The sequence below is a fragment of the Protobothrops mucrosquamatus genome, unplaced genomic scaffold (assembly GCF_001527695.2).
Source record: "Protobothrops mucrosquamatus isolate PMUCROS unplaced genomic scaffold, P.Mucros_1.0 scaffold2731, whole genome shotgun sequence".
Classification (NCBI taxonomy): Eukaryota; Metazoa; Chordata; class Lepidosauria; order Squamata; family Viperidae; genus Protobothrops; species Protobothrops mucrosquamatus.
Window position 1 is genome coordinate 134,494 of NW_015388773.1, and position 24,837 is coordinate 159,330.

At 40.8% G+C, this 24,837-nt stretch overlaps 2 protein-coding genes across 3 annotated transcripts in view; one reads left to right on the top strand and one right to left on the bottom strand.

The window, feature by feature from the left end:
• Positions 1-8,316, top strand: part of SGCB (sarcoglycan beta) — a 15,997-nt gene extending 7,681 nt beyond the window's left edge. Inside the window, exons 4-7 of the mRNA XM_015825627.2 lie at positions 1,433-1,618; positions 2,711-2,902; positions 3,900-4,031; positions 7,990-8,316. Of these exons, the coding sequence (XP_015681113.2) occupies positions 1,433-1,618; positions 2,711-2,902; positions 3,900-4,031; positions 7,990-8,193 (714 nt within the window). The 3' untranslated portion in view covers positions 8,194-8,316. The remainder of the gene's footprint in view (positions 1-1,432; positions 1,619-2,710; positions 2,903-3,899; positions 4,032-7,989) is intronic.
• An 8,847-nt stretch (positions 8,317-17,163) lies between these two features.
• Positions 17,164-24,837, bottom strand: part of DCUN1D4 (defective in cullin neddylation 1 domain containing 4) — a 28,244-nt gene continuing 20,570 nt past the window's right edge. For both annotated transcript variants that reach the window (XM_015825628.2, XM_015825629.2), the window contains exons 8-11: positions 21,439-21,547; positions 19,470-19,574; positions 18,084-18,186; positions 17,164-17,950 (exon numbers count right to left, since the gene is read on the bottom strand). In XM_015825628.2, the coding sequence (XP_015681114.1) occupies positions 17,895-17,950; positions 18,084-18,186; positions 19,470-19,574; positions 21,439-21,547 (373 nt within the window). In that variant the 3' untranslated portion in view covers positions 17,164-17,894. The remainder of the gene's footprint in view (positions 17,951-18,083; positions 18,187-19,469; positions 19,575-21,438; positions 21,548-24,837) is intronic.

Sequence of the window (24,837 nt, forward strand, 5' to 3'; positions counted from 1 at the left end):
TTATATTATATTATATTATATTATATTATATTATATTATAATATTATATTATATTATATTATATTATATTATATTATATTATATTATTATATTATATTATATTATATTATATTATATTATATTATATTATATTATATTATATTATATTATATTATATTATATTATATTATATTATATTATATTATATTATATTATATTATATTATAGAGAAAGGTATAGTTTTTTCCCCCCTATTAGGTGAAAGTTAACTGATCCTTCTTCCGAGGCATAGATTACAACATGAAATTGTATGATCTTGCGGATATATTCTAGATTTTAAATATAGGGTCATAGAAAACTTTAGAAAAACTAAGATTTTACAAGCCGAATAAGTAACTAATATCTATGAAGTAAGAATGATGTTCGCAGATGTTCCTCAGAGACATTTTGACCCAATTACGGTAATCTCTAATAGATTTTTGAAAGAACGTGCACAGAAAAAGCAAAAAAGAATGTATAAATAATGCCCGTTTCAAGACTTCAAAACAATCACATCCAAACAGGTAGTCCAGAATTTCATCTAGAACAGAGGTCCCCAAACTTTTGGGCACCAGGGACCAGTTCTGTGGAGAAAGGTTTTTCCACGGACCGGAGAGTGCATGGTTTTGTGTGCTGCCTGCATCCCATGGATGAGGCTTTGTGTGGCCCGGTTGCTGGCATGCTGCGGCCTGGTACCGGTCCACGGACAGGGGGTTGGGGACCCCTGATCTAGAACATTTACATCTCATTGATAGCTAAAATATTGGATGCAAGAAGGGAAAAAAATATATCATGTTTTAAATATACCTTTTATTTTTCATTTTATAAAAGAAAGAATCTTAGCCATTCCTCATATGGGTAGTCCTTGACTTATGACCACAATTGAGCCCAAAATTTCTGTTGCTAAGCGAGACAGCTATTAAATGAATTTTGCCCCATTTTATGACTTTTCTTGACACAATTCTTAAGTGAACCACTGCAGTTGTTAAGTTAGTAACACGGTTGTTAAGTGAATCTGGCTTTCCCCTTGATTTTGCTTATCAGAAGGTCGCAAAAAGTAATCACATGACTCCGGGACCGTCATAAATACAGGCCAGTTATCAAGCATCCCGAACTTGATTACCTGACCACAGGGGGGCGCTGCAATGTTCATAAGTGTGTAAAATGATCATAAGTCACTTTTTTCAGTGCCCTTGTAACACTGGCCACTAAACGAATGGTTATAAGTAGAGGACATTGTTTCCTATACTGCTATAGGCAGCTGCCTTTCATGGACATCATTCAAGCTTGCTGTAGCACAAACATTTCTCAAAAGTTTTTGAGAAGGCCAAAATGGCTCAGAGGTGAATTGGTTTTCCAACCAAAATTAATCTTTCAGAACCGTAACAAGCAATGTTTACTTTTTTTTTTTTAGATCACCTTCATAATTTGGACCGTAATTCGCATTGGACCCAATGGCTGTGATAGCATGGAATTTCACGATAGCGGATTACTGCGGTTTAAACAAGATTCTGATATGGGGATTATACATCCACTGTATAAGAGCACAGTAGGAGGTCGACGGAACGAAGATTTGGTGATTGTGGGAGAAAATCAGCCAGTAAGTGTCTGCCTCCTGGCATATGATGTTCAGTATCTGAGGTTTGGCTTCATATTATCTTGCTGAATGGCTGGAATCTAACCAAGAGGAAAATCTTCTTAATCAATATTCTTGTGGCATACCCTCCCCTCAGGAGACCCTTATACTGCTACTATCACGTTATTGTCCAAAGCACCAGAGGCCAGGACAAGAAACAATGGTTGGAAACTGAACAAAGAGAGAAGTAACCTGGAATTAAGGAGAAATTTCCTGACAGTGAGGGCAATTAACCAGTGGAACAGCTTGCCCCCAGAAATCGTGGGCGCTCCATCACTGGAGATTTTTAAGAAGTGGCTAGAGACAGTCACTTGTCTGAAATNTTATTGTCCAAAGCACCAGAGGCCAGGACAAGAAACAATGGTTGGAAACTGAACAAAGAGAGAAGTAACCTGGAATTAAGGAGAAATTTCCTGACAGTGAGGGCAATTAACCAGTGGAACAGCTTGCCCCCAGAAATCGTGGGCGCTCCATCACTGGAGATTTTTAAGAAGTGGCTAGAGACAGTCACTTGTCTGAAATGATATAGGTCAGGTAGGCAACCTTGGCTCTTTTATGACTCGTGGACTTCAACTCCCAGAATTCCTGAGCCAGCCATGCTGAGGGGAAGGGAGAGGTTTCCAAGGTGAGCCATGCTGGCTCAGGAATTCTGGGAGTTGAAGTCCACGAGTCATAAAAGAGCCAAGGTTGCCTACCCCTGGTATAGGTTCTCCTGCTTGAGCAGAGGGCTGGACTAGAAGACCTCCAAGGTCCCTTCCAGCTCATTCTATTCATCTCTGATAAATCAAAAATCTGGGTTTTTGTTATTGGTCATTTGCTTGCTTTGCTAGTTAGTGAAATTCTTTCTTTTTATTTCTATGATGCTGGATATTGCAGTTTTCTTTATTAATTGTTTTGTTCACTGCGATTTGTTGGATACTGTCTCGCATTTATACCTTTTTAAAGTAAGTTGATAAATTGCTCATTCAGATGAAAAAGCCCTACCAATTAATAATTTAAGCATAATAAATTCTCTGTTATTAAATTCAGCGCCCTCTTTCTTTTCTTTTTTTAAAGATTGTATTTCAGCAGGGGGAAACGAAACTTAGCGTGGAGAAAAACAAAACTTCAATCACCAGTGATATCGGAATGGAATTTGTTGACCCACGAACTCAAAACACTTTGTTTAGCACTGACTACAATACCCATGAGTTTCATTTGCCAAGTGGCGTAAAAATTTTAAATGTGCAAAAAGCATCTACAGAAAGGGTATGGATTATATTTGGTTTATTTCCAACCGCAAACATATGTAATATGTTTGTTTGGTTTTTTAAAAAAATAATGACATCTGAAATTCATAATTTTATTTATATTTTTATTGAGATTCATATAAATTTGCAAAAGTAGGGTCTCGTACTCTGCACATAGCATAAACCAGCGGTTCTCAACCTATGGGTCGCGACCCCATTTGGGGTCGATCGACCATTTCACGGGGGTCGCCAAGCAAGGCTGTCCGCCATTTTTTTCCCTTTTTCCGGCGGGTGCCTTACCTCCCTTGGGCTGGGCCAGCTGGTGGTCGGCCTACTCCGTCTCTGCCACTTGCCAGCTACGCCTCGGCCGGCGCAGGGGGCAGAACCACGCATGCGCGGCGCTCCCAGGCAGGGAAAGTACTCAACTTACGACCGGTTGGGTAGTCCTCGACTTACGACCGGTTTAGTCCTCGACTTACGACCGGTTGGGGGTCGCGGCATTAAAAAGGTTGAGAACCACTGGCATAAACAAACAAATGATAACTAAGATGTACCTAGTTAAGCATACTTAACAGAAAGACCTTGGAATGATAGTACATTTAAACCACGGGTTAGAGCAGGGGTAGGTAACCTTGGCTCTTTTATGACTCGTGGACTTCAACTCCCAGAATTCCTGAGCCAGCTTGAAGTCCACAAGTCTTAAAGTTGCCAAGTTTGAAGAACCCTGGTTCACATAAAGCTACTAAGTTTTTCGGTAACAAGAGTCCAAATGAGACAACAGACAAATAAAGATAGAAATCTAGAATTTTAAAATTCAGATCTGGGAGCATTTTTTAAATCCAGATCTGCTAATCCTAAGCAGTTATTTATGTGTTATAATCAAAGTGCAAATAGTGAATAGCCCTGTTTAAGCACAAGGCGTCTTTTACGCAAGATATTTTGATATTTTTATAAATTTGATAACTAGTTTAGTAAACACATTGTATAGCCATGCTCTTTTTTTTTTCTTTTCTTAGATTACAAGCAATGCCACCAGTGATCTCAATATAAAAGTTGATGGGCGTGCTATTGTCCGTGGAAATGAAGGAGTGTTTATTACGGGCAAAACTATTAAGTTTTCCATGGGACGCAACTTGGAACTGAAAGCAGTAAGTAATTCCAGGATTTTCAGCTATTTTGTAATGTAGTCACTCGACTAAAGGAATGTCATTTGGTTCAGCTTTGTCATTTGTGAATTTAAACTTGCATGCACACACACACACACACACACACACACACACACTATATTTTTAATCTTTCAAATGGCCTTTAAATCTGTTTCGTGCATAAACACTTTCTAGCTCATACACAAAATGCTCTGTTGAATTCCTGAATAAATTATGCGCACTCATACACTTGTAGCTATGTTTTGAAGCGAATATAGGATATTTGAATATTAAAACTAAGTAGTGCCTTTGCAGAGACATCACCCTGCCAACAAAAGTGCGTTTAGTCAAGGCCATGGTTTTCCCAGTTGCAATGTATGGCTGTGAAAGTTGGACCATAAGAAAGGCTGAGCCCAAAATAATTGAGGCCTTTGAACTATGGTGCTGGAGAAGACTCCTGCGAGTCCCCTGGACTGCAAGGCGATCAAACCGGTCAGTCCTAGAGGAGATCAACCCCGACTGCTCTTTAGAAGGCCAGATCCTGAAGTTGAAACTCAAGTACTTTGGCCACCTAATGAGAAGGAAGGACCTGCTGGAGAAGAGCCTAATGCTGGGAAAGATTGAGGGCAATAGAAGAAGGGGACGACAGAGAATGAGGTGGCTGGATGGAGTCACTGAAGCAGTAGGAGTGAGCTTAAATGGACTCCAGAAGATGGTAGAGGACAGGAAGGCCTGGAGGAATGTTGTCCATGGGGTCGCGATGGGTCGGACACGACTTCGCAACTAACAACAACAAAGTGCCTTTGCAGAAGAATAAAAAGACAGTGTCCCGTTCTAAGTGCAAATAAAAGCAATCATCCAGTTCCATTAAAAGAAAACTTTTTTAATCAAAATATTGTTATTACCTTAAAACTATAGCAAAACCAGTTGTAGTTTCTACATTAATTATTGCCCTCCTGCTAAGGTACGTAAAGCAAGTTCAGTTCTGTAGTGGCAATAATGAAGTGGGTTCAACCCTCCATCAAAAGAGAAGTATGTCAGGGGTTTAAGCCGAGATTTTCCAACATGTCATCCTTTGATGTATTGTAACTGCAACATTTCACAGCTAGCAAATGATGCATCAACCCCATTTTTTCAAAACACATGGGAGTTTAGAACTAGCAATGTGCAAACAATATCATGGAATGAATCTTTCTTGAATTCCTGAAATATTCTGAACCACCTTTTGTTTTGAGTGGTTCAGACAAGTTACTCCTCATTTTGGAAATGTTTTGAGCGTTTCAAAAAAACTTCCACAAAGGCTGAAAGTTAACAGGGGCACACTCCTGTTTTACATTCAGCACCGGTTACCAAACACTCAGAATGAGATGGTTCACATCTGAAAAGGTTTCGTTCAAAACTTGTGTTTGTTCCTGCTTACAGTAATGATCAGAATAAGTTGTTAAAGTTTAACAAAAACTAAAAAAAAAAAAAAGCATCCTATGATGTCCCTGTTTGCAGCAGAAAGAGCTTCATGCTCTGTGGCCAAAAAGTATACAGGTATTCCTCGACTTAACAACCACAACTGGGCCCAGATTTTATGTTGCTAAGTGAGAAATTTAAGTAAGCTTTGTCCCATTTTACGACTTTTCTTGCCACATTTGTTAAAGCAACCACTGCCGTTGTTAAAATTAGTAACAAGATTAAGTGAATCTGGTTTTCCTATTGATTTTGCTTGTCAGAAGGTCACAAAAAATGGTCACATGAACCTGGGACACTGCAACCGTCATAAATACGAGTCAGTTGCCAAGCGTCCAAATTTTGATCATGTGACCACGGGGGGGCTGCAACGGTTGTAAGTGTGAAAAACAGTCATAAGTCACTTTTTTTCAGGGCCGTTGTAACTTCAGTCCCTAAACGAACTGTAAGGACTACCTGTATTTTGCCCACTATATGAAGAGAAATCCATCCAATTTTGCTGTTGTAACCACTGAAATGACAACAGGGAAAACCAGGAACGAGGCACAGTGCTGTGGAAGACCCCGAGTGCAGTTTCACTGCAGGCCCGCCATCACAACTTTTGTTATGTACATGAACAGGGGACTACGAAAAAGAGTGGACAGTTTCCCTTTTTTTTAAAACTAAGTTTTTGTGTGTGTGTGTGCTTTAACGTGTAGACAATATTGGTGAAGTTTATTTTAAAGCATAAAGCACAATTCCACTGCAGTTAAACAAGGAATTTCTGTTGTATAAATAGTCCTCGGTTTATGATACATTTGGGACCAGAATTTCCATTGCTAAGCAACGAAGTTGTTATGGGAGTTGCGCCCGATTTTACAACCTTTTTTTTTTTTTTTGCCACGGTTAAGAGAATCACTGTAGTTTTTAACTGAATCATGTGGTTCTTCAGTGAATCTCCCATTGACTTTGCTCGTCAGAAGCTCGTTGGGAAGGTCACAAATGGCCATCCCACGGCCCCAGGATGCTGCAGTGGTCACAAGTACATGCTGGTTGCCAAACACCTGGATTTGATCATGGGGATGCTGCAATCATAAAGGTGACGACTGGCCTTAAGTCCATTTTTACAGTGCCATTGTAATGTTGAACAATCACTAAACAAATGGACCGCCTCCTGCCGCAGATTACCTCCCATCGACCTGTACGCTCCCATAGAGTGGGTCTCCTCAGGGTGCCGTTGGCCAGACAGTGCCGGCTGGCGACCCCAAGGGGGAGGGCCTTCTCTGTGGGAGCTCCCACCCTCTGGAATGAACTGCCCCCAGAGATCAGGGTTATCCCTGAGCTCCCTTCCTTTCGCCGCGCCCTCAAGACTTGGTTATTCCAGCTCGCAGGACTGGCCTAGGGTAATTTTTAGAGGGGTTTTAATCAATATTTTAAATTGGACAATCTCTAATATTTCTTTTAAATTAATTTTAAACCTGTATTGTTATTTATGTATTTTAATTGATTGTCAGCCGCCCTGAGTCCTACGAGGAGAAGGGCGGGATATAAATCTAAATAATAAATAAATAAATAAATAAATAAGTCAAGTTATACCTGTAATGTAGCTGTAAGTAAGCTCAATACTCGGAGTGCAATGCAGGTACCGTGTTTTCCCCAAAATAAGACCGGGTCTTATATTAATCTTTGCTCCAAAAGACACCTTAGGGCAGGGGTAGGCAACCTTGGCTCTTTTATGACTCGTGGACTTCAACTCCCAGAATTCCTGAGCCAGCCATGCTGAGAGGAAAAGGAGAGGTTTCCAATCTGAGCCATGCTGGCTCAGGAATTCTGGGAGTTGAAGTCCACAAGTCATAAAAGAGCCAAGGTTGCCTACCCTACATTAGAGTTTATTTTCCAGTTAGATCTTATTTGGGAGGGGGGGAAATACGGTACTAAATGCATCTGTCTGGCTGACCATCTTAACTGGGGCTTATTTTTGGGGTAGGGCTTATATTACGAACATCCTGAAAAATCACGCTGGGGCTTATTTTCCAGTTGGGTTTTATTTTCGGGGAAACACAGCAAATATAAAATCACAGAGAGGGAAGGAACATGTATAAAATAAGGTACGATGATTTCAGACAAACGTAACATTGGATTGTCCCCTTTAGAATATGAAATCCGAACTCTTCAATTTTTAGGAGTCCAAGTTAGTCACCCCAGATGGTTGCTTCCACTTGAACACTTCCAATAAAGAAAAGTTGGAGATATGCCTATCTTTATACAGGTGTTCCTCGACTTTATGACCACAAATGAGGACCAGTACCAGGCCGTGGCATGCCAGCAGCCGGTCCACACAAACAAGCAAAGCCCCATCCACAGGATGTAGGCAGCACACAAAACCATGCCCGCTCTGGTCCGTGGAAAAACCTCTCTCCACGTAACCGGTCCCTGGTGTCCAAAACGTTGGGGACCTCTGTTCTAAAGTATCGACTATGAAGATAGTTACATGTTTATTGATTTCAACATATTCCTTTCCTAGGACAACTCCATTATCCTGAATGGAAGTATGATGATCAACGTATCCCGACTGCCAAATTCTTCTCACAAGGAACAATTTAACAATGGTGACTGGGAACGTTACAAACTTTGCGTATGTTCTGATGGGACCTTATTCCGTATTCCAGTCAAGAGCCACAATATGGGTTGTCAAACCGCCACGAACCCATGTGGCAATACGTATTAGAGGCGAACGTGGGTACTGTGGAAAAGAAAAATCACTATATTTAAGTTCAAGCCACTGCATGTTTGCGAGGATGTTTTTAGTTATTTGTAGAAATATTAAATGGAAGCACTTCTCCTGCACAGATCTCCACAGGTAGCATTGTTGATTAGGCCAATCGTCTTCCTTGCTGGGTAGAAGGCAGTTAAACAGAAGTGCAGAATGTACTTCGAGGTATTGTTGAATTAAAATGGCCAAATAAGCCTGTGTGTGTTTCAAAAATAACTTGGAAGAATTGTTTTGGGGTTTGCCAAGGGCAGCATGCTTCAGCTGATGTGTTAATATGGCCCCCTAGAGCTGTTGGCAAAGACTCCTGCAACATTAATACGTAATTCATTTTTGTTTCTGGTACTTTTTATCTTTGCAAGTGTGTATTTCTCAGACATTATACTTAGACCCTTATTTGGTCTCACTATAATTCAGGCATCTGTTCTTTGAAATTTATATGTATTGAATTCCATGTTCTAATTTTGGCTGGAGAATTCAAATCCTTCTGGAAACTTGATTATGGAAAAAGAGTCTATGTCTATGATTGAGCAGCTATAGGTTGTTGGACTATCAGAACCCTGGTGGTTAGAATGCAGTGCTGCAGACTAATTCTGCTGACTGCCAACTGCCAGCAGTTCGAGTCTCACCGGCTCAAGGTTGACTCAGCCTTCCATCCTTCCGAGGTCGGTAAAATGAGGACTCAGATTGTTGGAGGAAAGAGGCTGACTATGTAAACCGCTTAGAGGGCAGCGAAATATGTAAGTCTAAGTGCTATTGCTATTATTCTCTTTTCCTACTAAATTAAAAAATCAATTTTTTTCCAAGTAGTACTTTGAATAATTTGAGTTTGGCAAAACTCACGATAGGATTACCAACCTCTGCTTCTGCCCAAACAGCCGTTGGTTCATTTTGGAAAATATCCCACAGTTTAAAATGTTTTTTAAGACTTTTGGTTTATCAGTTTCTTAGGCGTGGCATTTGAAAATGCCTCTGGCAGAGGTCCCTTGAAAACTGAACAAAATTAAAAAAACATTTAAGTCTGCCTTGCGAGAGGGCATGAAATTTATTGGTTGACTGCAAATAAAATTCTGCTTTATTGCTAATTGAGATTGAGCGGTTTGAACGTATCTTCTCTGCTTATGTTGTGTCCTTCTTCACTCAGTCTTTCCATCCCCAGCTTCAATTTTGAAATGGGATATTATCAATGGAAGGTCACTAATGAGAAGCTAGTCACAGAGCATCATCTGCAACTTTTGACTATACGCTAATATAGCTAGGTACACAAGCAGTTGGGCTGCATCAAGGCACTGATCCTTCTAAGGGATGTGGAATATTTAAAACTGCTAGACCAAAGCTATTGTTATCTCAAATATAGCAGGACATTGTAGTAAGCAGTAGAATTCAAGTATTCATACTGTATCTATATATGCATTTCTGTAGGGCAGGGGTAGGCAACCTTGGCTCTTTTATGACTCGTGGACTTCAACTCCCAGAATTCCTGAGCCAGCATGGCTCAGCTTGGAAACCTCTCCTTTTCCCCTCAGCATGGCTGGCTCAGGAATTCTGGGAGTTGAAGTCCACGAGTCATAAAAGAGCCAAGGTGGCCTACCCCTGCTGTAGCGGGTCAGATCTCTTGTTTCTATTAAGTTGTACAAATGGTAGAAAAAAACATAGTCTTGTTTACTACATTTTGTTAAATATTAAAGATTCCTTTTCTCAAATCAATTTATATGCGTTGAGAATGCGTTGAAAGTTACTGGTAAGGTAATGAATAGATATCTAGACTTCGGTACTTTTGTCCACGTATTTGAAGATACAGTCATTTGGAACCGATTATATCCACATGGAAATTGGATGCTGCATTTGCTGCTAAACTTTCCAATGCCTGAATGGTACTTGAAGGGAGAAGTTGCTAAGGGTAATAGTATAAATAAATTGTAGTCTGCCTGCATCAGAGGAGAAGCGATAAATTGAAAGGCGTGGCGCAATAGAACGATGCAGCTGGACAATTTGCAGTTTGGAGTTTTAACAAGACTTCACAGAGAATGTTTAATTTATAGCCTCACATATTTTGTGGCCTGGAATTTAGTCTTGTGAGCGAATCGCTGCCCGATTCTTTGCTCTGTGGCCCTGTTGTTATTCCGCCGTGCAGCTCTGGATTGAAATCACTAGCTAACGCCGGTTTATTTTTTGTAATCCACCCAGAATCACAGAGTGGGCAGGCAGTCATATAAATTTTCTTAAATAAAACAAAAATAAACACAGGCAAATACATTTGCTATGTTCCACTGTTGTAGTTTGATTTAAGCCTAATTTAACTGTAAGCCACCCTGCTGGGCTGCTCCAGAAGAGCAGCACTGAATAGAAATTGTAGTAGTGTTGTTTTGAAATCCGGTTTTTTTTTAAACTTGATTTTAGAGTTAATTTGAATTAGAATACTGTTGGTATATACTTGCATGCCATGTAGGGAAGAGATAATAGTATTCCAATGTTGTGCAAGCACTTGAATTAATGTTCAGTTCTATTGGTCCCTCAGTCCTCATCTAATGCCTTAACGCTACATTCTGTTTAAATATTTCATAAAAGTTACAGAAATTGGTATGACAACTGATAAAATAAAAAAAAATAAACAAATCCTCAAATCCACATCACACTAGAGGTGCTTCTGTTCTGTGGTTTGCAATCATTTTTATTTGTGGAAGTATTCAAAGGCATCTCAGAGGCTAAAAGTAGATAATATGAAGAGCCGAAAAATTGCAAACCTCACGATCTTTAAGGCTATTAAAAGATGGTGTTGAGATAGTTTTGCAAAACATTTTAAATGCAAGTTTACTGTTCCACGATTAACTCATTTCATAACATATGAAAAAAATGTTATTTGGTGGAGTACTTTGTTATGGACTGTATATGCTTTAATGCAGGTTTTCTCAACTGGCTGGAGAATTCTGGGAGTTGAAGTCCAGACATCTGAAAGTTGCCAAGGTTAAGAAACACTGCTTTAATGTCACAATGAAATGTTAAGTTTAACAATGTTAACAAGAAAAAGTTTAACAAGAATCTGCCACTAGGCCAGGGGTAGGCAACCTTGGCTCTTTTATGACTCGTGGACTTCAACTCCCAGAATTCCTGAGCCAGCCATGCTGAGGGGAAAGAGAGAGTTTCCCAGCTGAGCCATGCTGGCTCAGGAATTCTGGGAGTTGAAGTCCAGAGTCATAAAAAAGCCAAGGTTGCCTACCCCTGCACTAGGCTTTGGCAACTGCTTTGACGAAGTCTAATATTTGATATTGGGCATCTCATTTTCTATTTAATTATTCCTAATTACATATTAACATATTCTACATGTAGATAATGATTTTTCCTTACAAGGGCGTTTTTAAATAGGAGTACAGATAGTCCTCGACTTATGACCACAATTGAGCCCAAATTTTCTATTGCTAAGAAACAGTTGCTAAATGAACTTTGCCCCATTTTACGGCCTTTCTTGCCATCGTTGTTAAATGAATCGCCACAGTTGTTAAATTAGTCACAACGGCTGTTAAGTGAATCTGGCTTCCCATTTGATGTTGCTTGTCATATCACAACAGGGGACACTGCAACCGTCATAAATATGAATCAGTTGTCAAGCGTCCAAATATTGATCCCCGTGACCACGGGGATTCTGCAGCGGTCATTAAAAAATGGTCATAAGTCCCTTTTTTTTCAGTGCTGTTGTAACTTTGAACGGTCACTAAATGAACAGTTGTAAGTCGAGGACTACGAAATGTTTGGAACACTTAGTTCAGCAACGGGCTATCAAAAATCACCGGATATACGTACTAAACACGTTAAGGTTTGCTTTTGATTAGAATAATGCACCTTTTTGATTTTATTTATTATTATTTTTTGGGTCATATGGCTTCAACTTTTGGGTCCCTGATGTTTACATAGGAAGAATTAAGTGACTGGTTTGCTGCGCCAGTTTCTAATATCGAATACTGGATTCGTAGTCGCAGTGACTCATAAGCTCCTTAGTAAACTAGTGTGCAGTTTTAATAAAAAGCCCGTACGTGTATTGAAAATGTTCTCGGCAGGGTACGGATACTGTTGTGAAGACTAGATGAATAGGAATGTGCAGCATTTCAGAATGAAGAGTGTAAACACCGCACCTGTCCCGAGTCTCATTAAAGCAATTGTGTCTGTTCCCAGATTTAGGCAATTGTAAAAGTCTCCCCCAAAGTTTCCACATTGCAGCTGAGCAAACTGGGAAACAGATACAGCTGTTTTCACACCCCTGTTCTATATGTTCTGAGGTGTTTCTTCTAAATTTCATCTGGAGCACTATACAGCCTTGTACGATAAATTCTTCCTCAGGCTTTCAGGGGAGTATATGGGGCAGGCATTAACGAGATCAGATTTTTTTAAATGAAATATTGACATTAAAACATTATTGTACTTATTGCTACCATTCATTTTAACTCTTGGAGCATATTGTAGAGGAATATTTTGGCTGTTTTGCAGTGTTACACTGACAGCTTAGAATAACAGTTAATATTCCAATTAACTTAAAGCTTCCGGTCTTTATTATTCAAACCATCTCTAGGCACATAATAGGTAACAGAACAAAATTCAGAATCCTTTTAGATAATATCAATGGTATTTAATAATTAAATAATATTCAGTTAAAAATCAAACTGAACGATCATCACGTACCCCATTTATTTTTCTACTGTGCTGTTCTTATTTGAAGTTTGCTACTAATAATTTATATATAAGATGGAATATTTGTTAAACTGTGCTACACTGTATGTTTTAAAGCAGGGTTTTTAAAGACTGCATTTATGCCTCAGATTTCATCGTTATCACTAGGAGGTTCGGGTTTCCAAGTGCCAAAGGAAGTTCTGGTGTGCATTTGTAAAATTGCCATTTAAATAAACGATGTAAATTGATCTGTTGTTTTTTTTAAACTCTGAATTGTCCCCAAAGTTATAATACATGGGGATGTACGTAACTCTTCTAATTGCCCCATGTCCTGTCTAATAACACTGGTCTGTTATGTAGCTGCTGAAACACTACTCGGCATGAATCAAAAGCATTGGGAAGATGAAGCAGACTTCGTCTGTGATCTTCAAATGAGAACAAATAACATCCTATAGCTACTTTGGGATTGACTAATTCCTGCTCTCTCCTTGGGCCAGGAATAGGCAACCTTGGCTCTTTTATGACTCGAGGACTTCAACTCCCAGAATACCTGAGCCAGCATGGCTCAGCTTGGAAACCTCTCCCTTTCCCCTCAGCGTGGCTGGCTCAGGAATTCTGGGAATTGAAGTCCACAAATCATAAAAGAGCCAAGGTTGCCTACCCCTGCCCTGGGCAAAATGGGCTGGTGCAGACAGCGGTAGGCACAACATACATACCTCTAGAGCAGGGGTAGACAACCTTGGCTCTTTTACGACTTGTGGACTTCAACTCCCAGAATTCCTGAGCCAGCCATGCTGAGGGGAAAGGGAGAGGTTTCCAAGCTGAGCCATACTGGCTCAGGAATTCTGGGAGTTGAAGTCCACGAGTCATAAAAGAGCCAAGGTTGCCTACCCCTGCTCTAGAGCAGTGTTTTTTCAGACTTTGAAAGGTTTAAGATGTGTGAGCTTCGACTCCTGGAAGTGGCTGAGGAATTCTGGGAACTGAAGTCCACACGGCAGGACTTCACAGTTGCCAAGTTTCAAAAATGCTGCTCTAGAATTTTTTTTTTAATGCATGTTATCAAGACTGAATCAGGTTTTTATTAGGGAGATAGTAGATTTGTACACAACTACAGTGTACCAAATTCCAAGAAGCTGACACAGCTGCAGTAAGGCAAAGTGCGCGCTTACGGTATGCTGTATGGAAACTTAAGACAAAAAAAGCAGGTAAACTGTTTCTGTCACAGCAGGGTGTTACAAAACCCATTTTTTTTAGTTTCCCAGAAAGTCAGTGTAAATCAGTGAAGTAACCTTATGCATTTACACAACCATGTGAGAAGGACAAAGTTTAAGGCTGTCAGTAGATATTTAACACCGTTTACTCAGGCACAAACCAAATATTTATTATCAATTATGAAGCATTTAAGTATTGCTAATTAAATATTACCAAATATTTAAGTATTGTTAGAAGTTCTCCCATTATTGAATTCAACATTATTATTATATGCTGGTTTCTCTAAAAAGCAATAGAGGGGGAAAAGTTGCCAATACTTGAAGCGTAGGAGAAAATTTAACTACAAGCATAGAATTAAAACTATGTCTTTACGTAGTAAAATGCATCTGCACAGTCTCAGCCTGAGACTAATATGAATTGTTTAAAAAGGAAAGCAGGAAACTATTCACGTTCAATTAAATGCTTTATGTAAATTTATACTATGGTAAATTATGGAACGCTTTCACAATTTTGTTCCTCACATTTACAAAAAGCACAGATCGTTTGGTTTGTACAAACCAAAAATCTTTCAGATGGTTACATTTTTAGTATTCAATTTGAATTTATCTGACCTGACCCCCCAAAAAGAAAATGGTGAAAATAACAGTAGGTATTAGAATTGATAATACCATTTCTGATTCTGAAAGATAAAAGCATAAAAGATTCGTCAGTCTTTGGTACTGGACAATATAGACGGTCTGCTTATTATGGGCTATTTGCCCATTCATGTATATTTATTCACTTGGTCATTTAAAAAGCTTATCTTTTAAGAATGTCACATTAGAATAATGCATACACATCTTGCTAGCATTTCTGTAGAAAAGATATTTTCAGCTTTAACCAATTCAGTGTACGGCCTTTTTTCCTTTAACAACAACAAAAAATCAATCATACTATTTTAAAAATGCCAAAAAATTCAAAATGAATTAAAAAAATGAACAACTTTGATTAACTTTACTCTGACAGCATTACATAACAGTTTTCCAGAAAATGCCATTTTCCCCCAATCGGTGCCATTCTGAGCATGATTGCTTAAATAGGTAGGTCAGAATTTCAAAAATTCAAAATACCATTCTGATCCGTATACCAAGTGGACCTTTTCCTCATTTCCCTCTGTGTATCACACAAGTTGTGAGCACAGTGTCCTTAATAAAATATGTTTTAGATGAGCCTGCTTTTACAGGCAAGGCCAATTCTCTTTGTGGTGGTGCATGATTGTTCAGAACAAAAGATAAGATTCGTAAGTCTCTTGATCAACTTTGTAATAGAAGCCATAAAGAGGTGAGAACAGACTGCAGCCAGTTGCTTCTGCCCTTTAACAGGCCGTGTTTAACAGTGATTTCTGGACCCAATTGCTGCTTCATTTTTAAATGGAAGACAGTACAATTTTGAAGTGTGTCCTCTCTTGCTTTCTATACAACTTGATCAGGTACTTTTTGCTATGTGTACATGCAAATAGAAAAAGGTGAGAATCAGTCCCAAGAATGAACTAGACCAGGGGTAGGCAACCTTGGCTCTTTTATGACTCGTGGACTTCAACTCCCAGAATTCCTGAGCCAGTGTGGCTCAGCTTGGAAACCTCTCTCTTTCCCCTCAGCAAAGCTGGCTCAGGAATTCTGGGAGTTGAAGTCCACGAGTCATAAAAGAGCCAAGGTGGCCTACCCCTGAACTAGACACAAGTTTCTTAACCTTATACTTCCCTTTATAAAAACTAGATCTCATAAAGCTCTTTGGCTGTTACCTTTGTTACTTGAAAGTCCTTTTTATGTCTCAACCAAATTAGCCTGTAATCCATCCAGTATTTGTATCTTCCCAGTTGGGCAGTTGTAAGGTTTTGATTATGGCTATACTAAATAATATGGGAATGTAAGTCAGGAGGTATTGAAGGAAGCAAGCACTGGCTCATGGTGTTCCCTGCCTGTTCTCAACAGAGACTGGCTGAAGGGAACTGCACAGCCAACTTCCAACTCTACTCTGGACAAACAGAACTGATAGCCTGTGTAAAAGTATTGTAACTGCCTCCGTTTGATCTTTCCACTCTTACTACTTGGTCAACAGCTTGCGTAGCTCTGCCCCATTCAATCCCTGCTCCCAAGCCTTCCCAAGCTCATGAAGGCATCAAAAAAGAAAAACTCCATTCCCACAGCTCATGTTAAGGGCAGAATCACATTTGTATGTAGATCTCTTTGGATTCCGGTCCTTTATTTTTCTTATTTTGTTTGTTTAGAACAGGGGTCGTCAACCTTGGCTCTTTTATGACTCGTGGACTTCAACTCCCAGAATTCCTGAGCCAGCCATGCTGGCTCAGGAATTCTGGGAGTTGAAGTCCACGAGTCATAAAAGAGCCAAGGTTGACTACCCTTGGTTTAGGACTATCCAGTCCTAACGAGGCTGTATGCGTTGCTACTATACATGTTTTTTTTTACAAATACCCTCAGTGCTTTGAAAATAAAAAAGTGGTTTGTACTAATTTGTTATTGAAGCTTAAACTACATTCCTAAATTCCGAATGTTCATGTAGCTTTAGCTTTCTGTAAAAGAAAAGGCAAGCTCATGTTTTATTGAAAATTTCACAATGAACTCTCGGTTGATTGGACAAAAGACCAGTGGATTTTTGAATGCGTTTTCAATAAGTCTACAGCTACCTTAGTAAAATTTTGTATAGAAATGTACATTGAGCTGTATAATGAAGACTGGTGAAAAGGTGACACAGGAAGTTACTTCGTTCGTCTACTTCTTTGGACTTTCCAGTCCAAACAGATAAAATGATCCCAAATAAATAGTGATGCTGCTGCTTAGAGTAGATGTTGCTCGTAATTGGCATTTTGCCTTGGAAATTCAATCCCTGGAATAAAGGTAGCCATGCCGAGTTTCCAGGCTAAGCTTTGATATCAGTCTCTGAAATATATTCGTACATTTAGGCTGTGTTTTGAAACAAGACTTCATTGTCTTTATCCCCATCATCAACACACTCTGGGAACAAGAACAACAGTAAAATAAAAGAATGTGCCACGTTACAAGTCTAAAACCCTTTTTAATCAGATGTTTAATCAGATAGCCTGTACCTCTTCGCAAACTACAGCATCTGACTCTTAGGAAATCAGCATGATCACCAAATGGAAGTTACTATGGCATGTACAACTCTGTTCAAGCTGTAACAATTTGTTAAAGAGATTCAATTAAAAAGGTAGCCAATAATTTCTTATTAAATAAAAATGAAGTTGGGCACTGGCAAAGAAATCATACTGCAAGATTTTCCTTCAAAAACTGGCATCCTAAAACAACTATTACTAACTAACTAGCAATAGTCCTACATAGGCAAACCTCCCCCCCCCCATCGCTTTCCTGGAAATGCTATACCCGAGACCAAGTAAATTAAGTTACATGGTTACTTGAATGCAACATAATTATTTTTATAATACCTTTCCTGCTGAAATCATTCCTAGATGAAGCTTTTTTTTTTTATACACATATACAAAGTTTAGACAGCAATATTCACATTAGTCACAGTGAGGATGCTGGCAAATTCACCATCTGTAGTGTAGACAAAAAAGCAGCCTTCGGAGATAACAATGGTACACAGCAAGCAGAGCTGGCCTGTTAAACAGCAAACACCAAAAAATCCCTGAAAATGGGATACAGTGCAGGAAAAGCAGCATGCGCTTTATATACAAAGAGAAGTTTATGGCTAATGGTTGACATTAACTGTAGTAACAAAAGCTCTTGAGCAGCTGTGCATAGTTAAAATTCCTATGTCATTTGTTTCTCTTTATACCACTCCACAAATTCATCCAGCAACACTGGCCCTTAAAGAAAGAAGGAGATGTTTTTTAAAAAAAAAAAAATTACAAAAAAACATTTTTTTTTTAAAAAAAAAAGGCATAGAGATCACAGATTACGATGTGAAATGATTCTTTTGTCTTTCCTGACAATACGTACATGCTCCATCTTCGTCATAGTTGCTGAGGTCAAGATTAATGGATCGGCTGAATTCCAGAACGTTGCACCATTGGTCCTTGTTGATAACTTTGTACTTAGATTGCTACTTAAAACAAAAATAACAGTTATTCAAAACGCTTTTTGAACAAAGTCACTGGGTAACTAAAAATGTAAAAGCTAATTTTGCAAATATAATAGAAGGTGTAATGCTCTGTAACAGTGATGGCGAACCTTTTAGAGACTGAGTGCCCCCAAACCATCCTCGCCCTGCCTGCCCGCAGGGCCACCCACCGCCTCCACGGCCTGCCGCAGCAGATCACCCAGGCGGCCCAGCAGCCACACCCTCCACCCGCGCCCCGCAGCATCATCTGCGCAGCCATGCCCTCCGCCCGCACACCCCGCAGCATCATCTGCACAGCCATGCCCTCCGCCCGCGTCCCGCAGCATCATCTGCACACAACGGGGTGCAAGGGCAGAGTCTTGTCCCTGCTGCCCGGCTACCATGTCCTTGGCTGCACTGTTCTGTGCGGGCCGCGCCCGGGGATGACTCTCCTCCAGGGGGTTGCTGGTGAGGAGGGGGCCGCAGGGGGAGGTGGGGCTGGGGCGATGGTGCGTGTGCCCACAGAGAGGGCTTTGAGTGCCCCCTCTGGCACGTGTGCCATAGGTTCACCACCACTGCTCTATAATATAAATATTATAGCTATAACATTTAAGGATACCAACCACACCAGAAATTATCTCCCCCCCCCAAACAAGACCAAATCAGATGAAAGGAAGCCATCATCAAGAATCCATTTTTCTGGGATACATTCATTGCATGGGGAATTTTAAAGAAATCTTTGCCTTTTTCAAAGTAGGCCTGTTCTTCCTTTTCAGAAATCCCAAATAGATAACATTGGGTATTAGTTCAGCCTCAATATAAGGCAGGGGTGTCAAACTGCCGGCCCGCGGGCTGGACGCATCATCCGGAAGCCGCGCCCACCCCATTGCCGGCAATGGCAAAACCGTCCCGATGCGTTGCGCGACGTCACATGACGTCACGAGTTTGACATGTCTGATATAAGGGATCGCTTTAGAGAATGGGACATCTTGTTAGATGTAGATGTCCATCATTTACATCCATTGCATTTGCATAATTCCATAATTGACGTAAAAGACACCGTTACAATAAAAACACAATTTAACAAGCACACCTCAAGGGAAGGGACATTACTCCGAGCAAAAATTCCAAGCAAAAATGAAACATATGTGAAGTATTTGCATTTTGTAATGTGTAAATATATTACTGTAGGTAGCCACATTTTCAACTAATTCACTGTCGATTCTCACTTTTTAACTTTAATGCATTTAAAAAAAAATTCTTAAAAAGTTATTTTTTACTTGTACCTCTAAGAACTGATGAAATAATGGAAAAAGGGGCCATGTTTTTCCTAAGAGGAGTCCTAGCATACACTTGGCAGTATTGATATCTAGGCTTCGCTGGTCTTTTTCCTGTCAGAAGGAAACAAAAAAAATACTTGTAATATTGCTGAGTTGAGCTAAGAGCCGTTTCAATTTCATCCTCAAAAAAATGTATAATCCAACTTTTATCTTTATCTAGCATGCCCTTGCTTTCTGTTTTCATCAATGCATGTGCCGTCAAGCTACACCTAGAGTTCCTAAAGATTTAATGAATTGTTCTTAATTCAGAAAATTCCTCCTTTGTTCCAGATCTCTCTTTAACAAGCTCCCATCCATTGCTTCTTGTCCTGCCCTCTGGTCCTCTGGAGAATAAGTTGACTCTCCCCTCAAGTACTAGAACAGGGCTTTTCAACCAGTGGTACGGGTACCACCTGTGGTACATTGGCACCTGGCAGGTGGTACGCGACCATCCTAGAAAAGTGGTAGCGGGGGAGCAGAATGAGCTGAACCGGTGGCAGCACCCCACAAGCCTGAGCGAGAGATGGCTGGAGCTGCAGGGCTGTCAGGGCTCAGCGGAAACGCCAGGATCAGTGCCGCTTTCCAGCTGATCGGCACTTCTTCGGGACTGTCAGGGCTCAGTGGAAGCGCCAGGATCAGTGCCAGGCTCCAGCTGGAGCTCAGCGCTGATCCTGGCGCTTCTGCTGAGCCCAGAAGAAGCGCCGATCAGCTAGAATGTTGCAGCATCTCCAGGGTCTTGTGATTTACATTCAGATGCTTGGCAACTGATTCATATTTATGATGGTCACAGTGTCTCAGGATAATGTGAAGTGACCAAAACCTGCTGCAATCACCCAGCAGACGGGGGGAATAAAAACCAAACACCCCCCCACTCCACCCCTGCTGCCAATCCTTAACAGAAATGCTCATAACAATGGAAACCTCGGACAGGAGGAAGTTTTTGACACCTTGCTAGGCGACTGGTGGTACTCGGATATTGCCATATCCTAAAAGTGGTACAATGGGTGAAAAGGTTGAAAAGCCCTGGACTAGAAGACAGCTACCTAATCCTTCTCTTTAATAGATTAAACGTACCTCGTCCCCATAACCATTCATCATACAGTTTAGCCCCAAGACCCCTTGTCATATTTGTTGCTTTTCTCTGCACTCTTTCTAGACCGTTCAGGTATTTAATGCTATCTTCAGTATGAAGACATATGGTACTTCCAACCCCAGGAAGTGACCTATTCACATATTAAGAGACATATTCCTATCTGCATAAGTTACTAGTATCCCATTCTGTGATTACAATAATACAAAGGAATAGTAGCTTTTTATTGTTACAGTAATCAACTTCAAAAAATCAGGGATATATAATGTTTTAGACTGAAGGCCTCTTCAGGACTCTGAGTAGAATCCACAATCTCAGAAGCAGGAAGAGTCAAGAGAAAGCACTTTAAAAAATTAACACTTAAGTGTTAAATGAAAGTTAAATACTAACCATATGGCAACCTCCCATACTGTATATTTAATACTTTCCTTCCTGTCCCACTAAATATTGGAGGTATGCAAACGTTTCAAAATGGCATCACTGCCATGACATACAAGATTGGTTTGAGAGCAAAAACCATCTTTGGGCTTGAATGTTCTATGGTATTATTAACATGACTTTAAAAATACAAATTTTGGAAGACTCTGGGGCAACATGCATGGGTTTGGATAGGTTGTATTCTCCAATGGGTCAACAACCTCAATTTCTCCTCACAATATGCTTCAAACCAGAATGTAATGTATTTTGCCCTTCAGGTTAGCAAGGTTAATTTCTTCCCTCAGTTTCAAATCAAGAGTAAATGTTTTAAAGCGAACAATTCAGGAGAGATAAATAAAGCACCCCACATGGTTTACTCATTTTGGCCATAACGTACTGGAAGATTTAACAGAATTTCAGGCTACTCACACGTGCGAAGTCAAACGCGTATCTATAAATAAGCTTAAAATTCATAGGCTCGTTTAATAAAGATCTCAAGTAATCCAAAGAATTTCTTAGCTTCTCTGTTGTATCACATCTGCAAAATTAATAATTTTCATGATTAGTAATTTAAACGTTATGAGACAGATTGCTACAATCACCCCACAAGTTGTAAATCCCGTGTTTTTTAAAATATGAAAAGAGTCTTCCCAAAACAACTCTCACAAAATTACAGTACACAACAGCATTTCTTCACTTAGCGTGTGAGAGAAATCCATCTACAACACACGAAAGGGGACGGTCTAGGGCAGTCTCCTAAGACAGGGGTCCCCAACCTCCGGTCCGTGGACTGGTACCGGGCCACAGCAGGCCAGCAACCGGTCCGCACAAACAAGCAAAGCCCCATCCATTGGATGCAGGCAGCACACAAAACCATACGCCCTCCGGTCCAGGGAAAAACCTCTCCCCACGGAACCGGTCCCTGGTGCCCAAAAGGTTGGGGGCCTCTGTCCTAAGACATGTGGGGCACAGTAAATTGTTCCCCCCCAGGAGGGGAGGAGCTTCAACCCCATTACTTGGGACCTAGTGGGAGAACAATTTCAGGGGAAAGGGTGATCATGAGCTGGTATAGGTTCTGGAGGCAGACAGTGTATGTGTGAGTGCAACTGAAAAGAGTGGCAAGTGGACCAGGGACGGATCATGGTGCTAACTGTTCTTGAGACTCTGATTACAACTGGAAGTGCTGCCACACAGATGACAGGGAGAGATTGTCTGCATGTTATGCTGAGCCGGAGAGCAGGGGAACTGTTTGAAACGTAATAATAGATTCTCACAGCCTTTTAGCATTAGGGTGACTCTCCCTGACCTGGGGTGGAGAGACATGTAGTCTGGATGGGCCTAAGTGTTTACTTCCCCCATGACAATCATGAGATACCAAGAAATCTTGGCCTTTACACCCAGTCAGATGCAAGACCTGGGCATTATTTTGAAGTAAATGTAGCATGATCCAGAAATGGAAGTCATCATCATCAGTCTTTTGCTACTTTCTGATTTGCCTGCACTTCATAAGCACTTCATAATCTCCACAGGGGCAACAGATTGATTATAAGAATGTCTGTCTCCCTGAACTTGCTAGATCCAAAGGATTTTGTGATCTTGCTGGTAGATGGCCTCCCTCTGGAGCGTCTATAACAGGGGTCTTCAAACTTGACCCTTTTATGACTTGTGGACTTCAGCTCCCAGAATTCCTCAGCCAGGAATTCTGGGAGTTGAAGTCCACAAGTCATAAAAGGGCCAAGACTGAAGACCCCTGGGATAGAGCTTTACTTTTAATCAGGTAGTTATCAGAGGAGCTAATCATAGTTTCACCTCCTTTTATTTATATTTATATATGTCATATTTAAAAACTGTCCGTCTCCCTCACAGAGTGACTCTGGATGGTGCACAAATAGACATAAAACATAAAAACTATATATAAATATTATAATGAAAGCAATTTAAAAATAAAAAGCTGCAATAAAGATAGAGTAGGGGGTCTTCAGACTTGGCCCTTTTATGACTCGTGGACTTCAACTCTCAGAATTCCTCCGCCAGCATGCCTGGCTAAGGAATTCTGGGAGTTGAAGTCCACGAGTCATAAAAGGGCCAAGTTTGAAGACCCCTGCTCTATAAGGATGAAGCTTTCTGGTTCTGTTTTGCAGTGGTTTCATTCCCTCATAAATAGGCAATCTCAGGCATCGTGTGCGAGAAGGAGCCCTACAATGGGTGGCTGCTCCAGTACAGAATTTCCACAGGGCTCCATCCTCTCCCCCATGCTATTTAACATTTAACATTGACACCACTGAGAAAGGCCATCGATCAGATTGAGGGGCAGCATTTTCAATACGCTGATAATTTTCAGGGCCAGCAATACTATGCCCAAACCCAGTCCCTGGAAGTAGTGAGGGCCTGGATAGGTCAAAACAAAACAAAAACCATTCATTGAGGACAATGCCCGAGTTCCCGTTTTAGTTAGACAGAGCTGCACCCCCCACCACCACCCCCGGACGCAATTTGGGTGTTTTCCCGAACTCACAATCCCTGCTGGCAGCACATAAAAATGGCCAGAAGGCTTTTGCCCAGCTCAGAATGAAACAACTCACTGCAGCCAATTCACCATGGCTAACTCGCCACGGCCGACTTGCCACGGGACAGCTCCCTGTGGGATTCACTTGGTTCCTTTTATTTTTCTTGGCCACGTTTTCGCCAAAATGATTTTATCTCTCCTATCAGAGGAAATCGTTCCTGGGACTACCAGCTTTTGTAGTGCTTTGATGAATAACAAAAGGAATTAATTTCATGTTGAATTGTCCCGTGGAAAGTTGTCCTGCAGTGAGTTGGCCATGACAAGTAGGCCGGAGCGAGTCGGCCATGGCAAATCATTATAGACCTATCTACTGGCAGTTGAGAAACACTGAGTACAGTGATACATATCCTTGTTGCTTCATGTTTAGAGTAATTGATTCTACATTGGACTGCCTTTGAAGACAACCAAGAAGTTTTAATGTGTCCAGAATGGGGCATATGGTAGATTTAGCCACATAACATCTACTGTGTTCCCCCGAAAGTAAGGCCTAGCTTGATTTGGGGAGGGGGCTAATATAAGCCCTACCCTCCAAAATAAGCCCAGGTTTTGGGGCGAGACACACACTAAAAAATCAAGCTAGAGTGGGAAGTAGGGGTATGGATCTGCCCCACCCACTTAGGCCTCTCCTCACCGGCCCACTTCTTCTTCTGAGGCCTCTTCTGCAGCCAGGCCTGCATTTCTCAGTCACAGGCTTTTCCGGAAGGCCATTGCCGCCGAGAACCGAGCTATGGATTCAATCCGTAGCTCGGTTCTGCAAGACCTCTGCAGCCGAGGACTGAGCTATGGATTGAATCCATAGCTCAGTACTCGGCTGCAGAGGCCTTGCAAAAAGGCCTGACTGCAAAATGCAGGCCGGAATGCAGCTGCAGAATGATGATGTTCCTTCGGCCGCAGAAGAAGTGGACCGGCTGGACGGGCCTGTCAGTGCCGGAGGGGAGTATAAAAGACATCCCCCCAAAATAAGACATGGTGCCTCTTTTGGAGGCATAAAAAAAAAAAGACCCAATCTTATTTTCGGGGAAACACGGTATGCTATGGCTATTTCCAGATCCAATTTCAAGGGCGGGGCTCCCTGATAACTCTTTATGTAGCTGTCCACCTGCCTCCTGATCTTAAAAAACAGTTGTTCCACGATGTTTTAAGCCTCGTAGTATTCCTGTTGAGGCAAGCTTTTTAATACTGAATGCTCCCAATTTTATTGAATATATTTCTTTTATTCTTTGTCATCTGCCTCAAGTCTTGTGGAATGAACAGCAAATAAA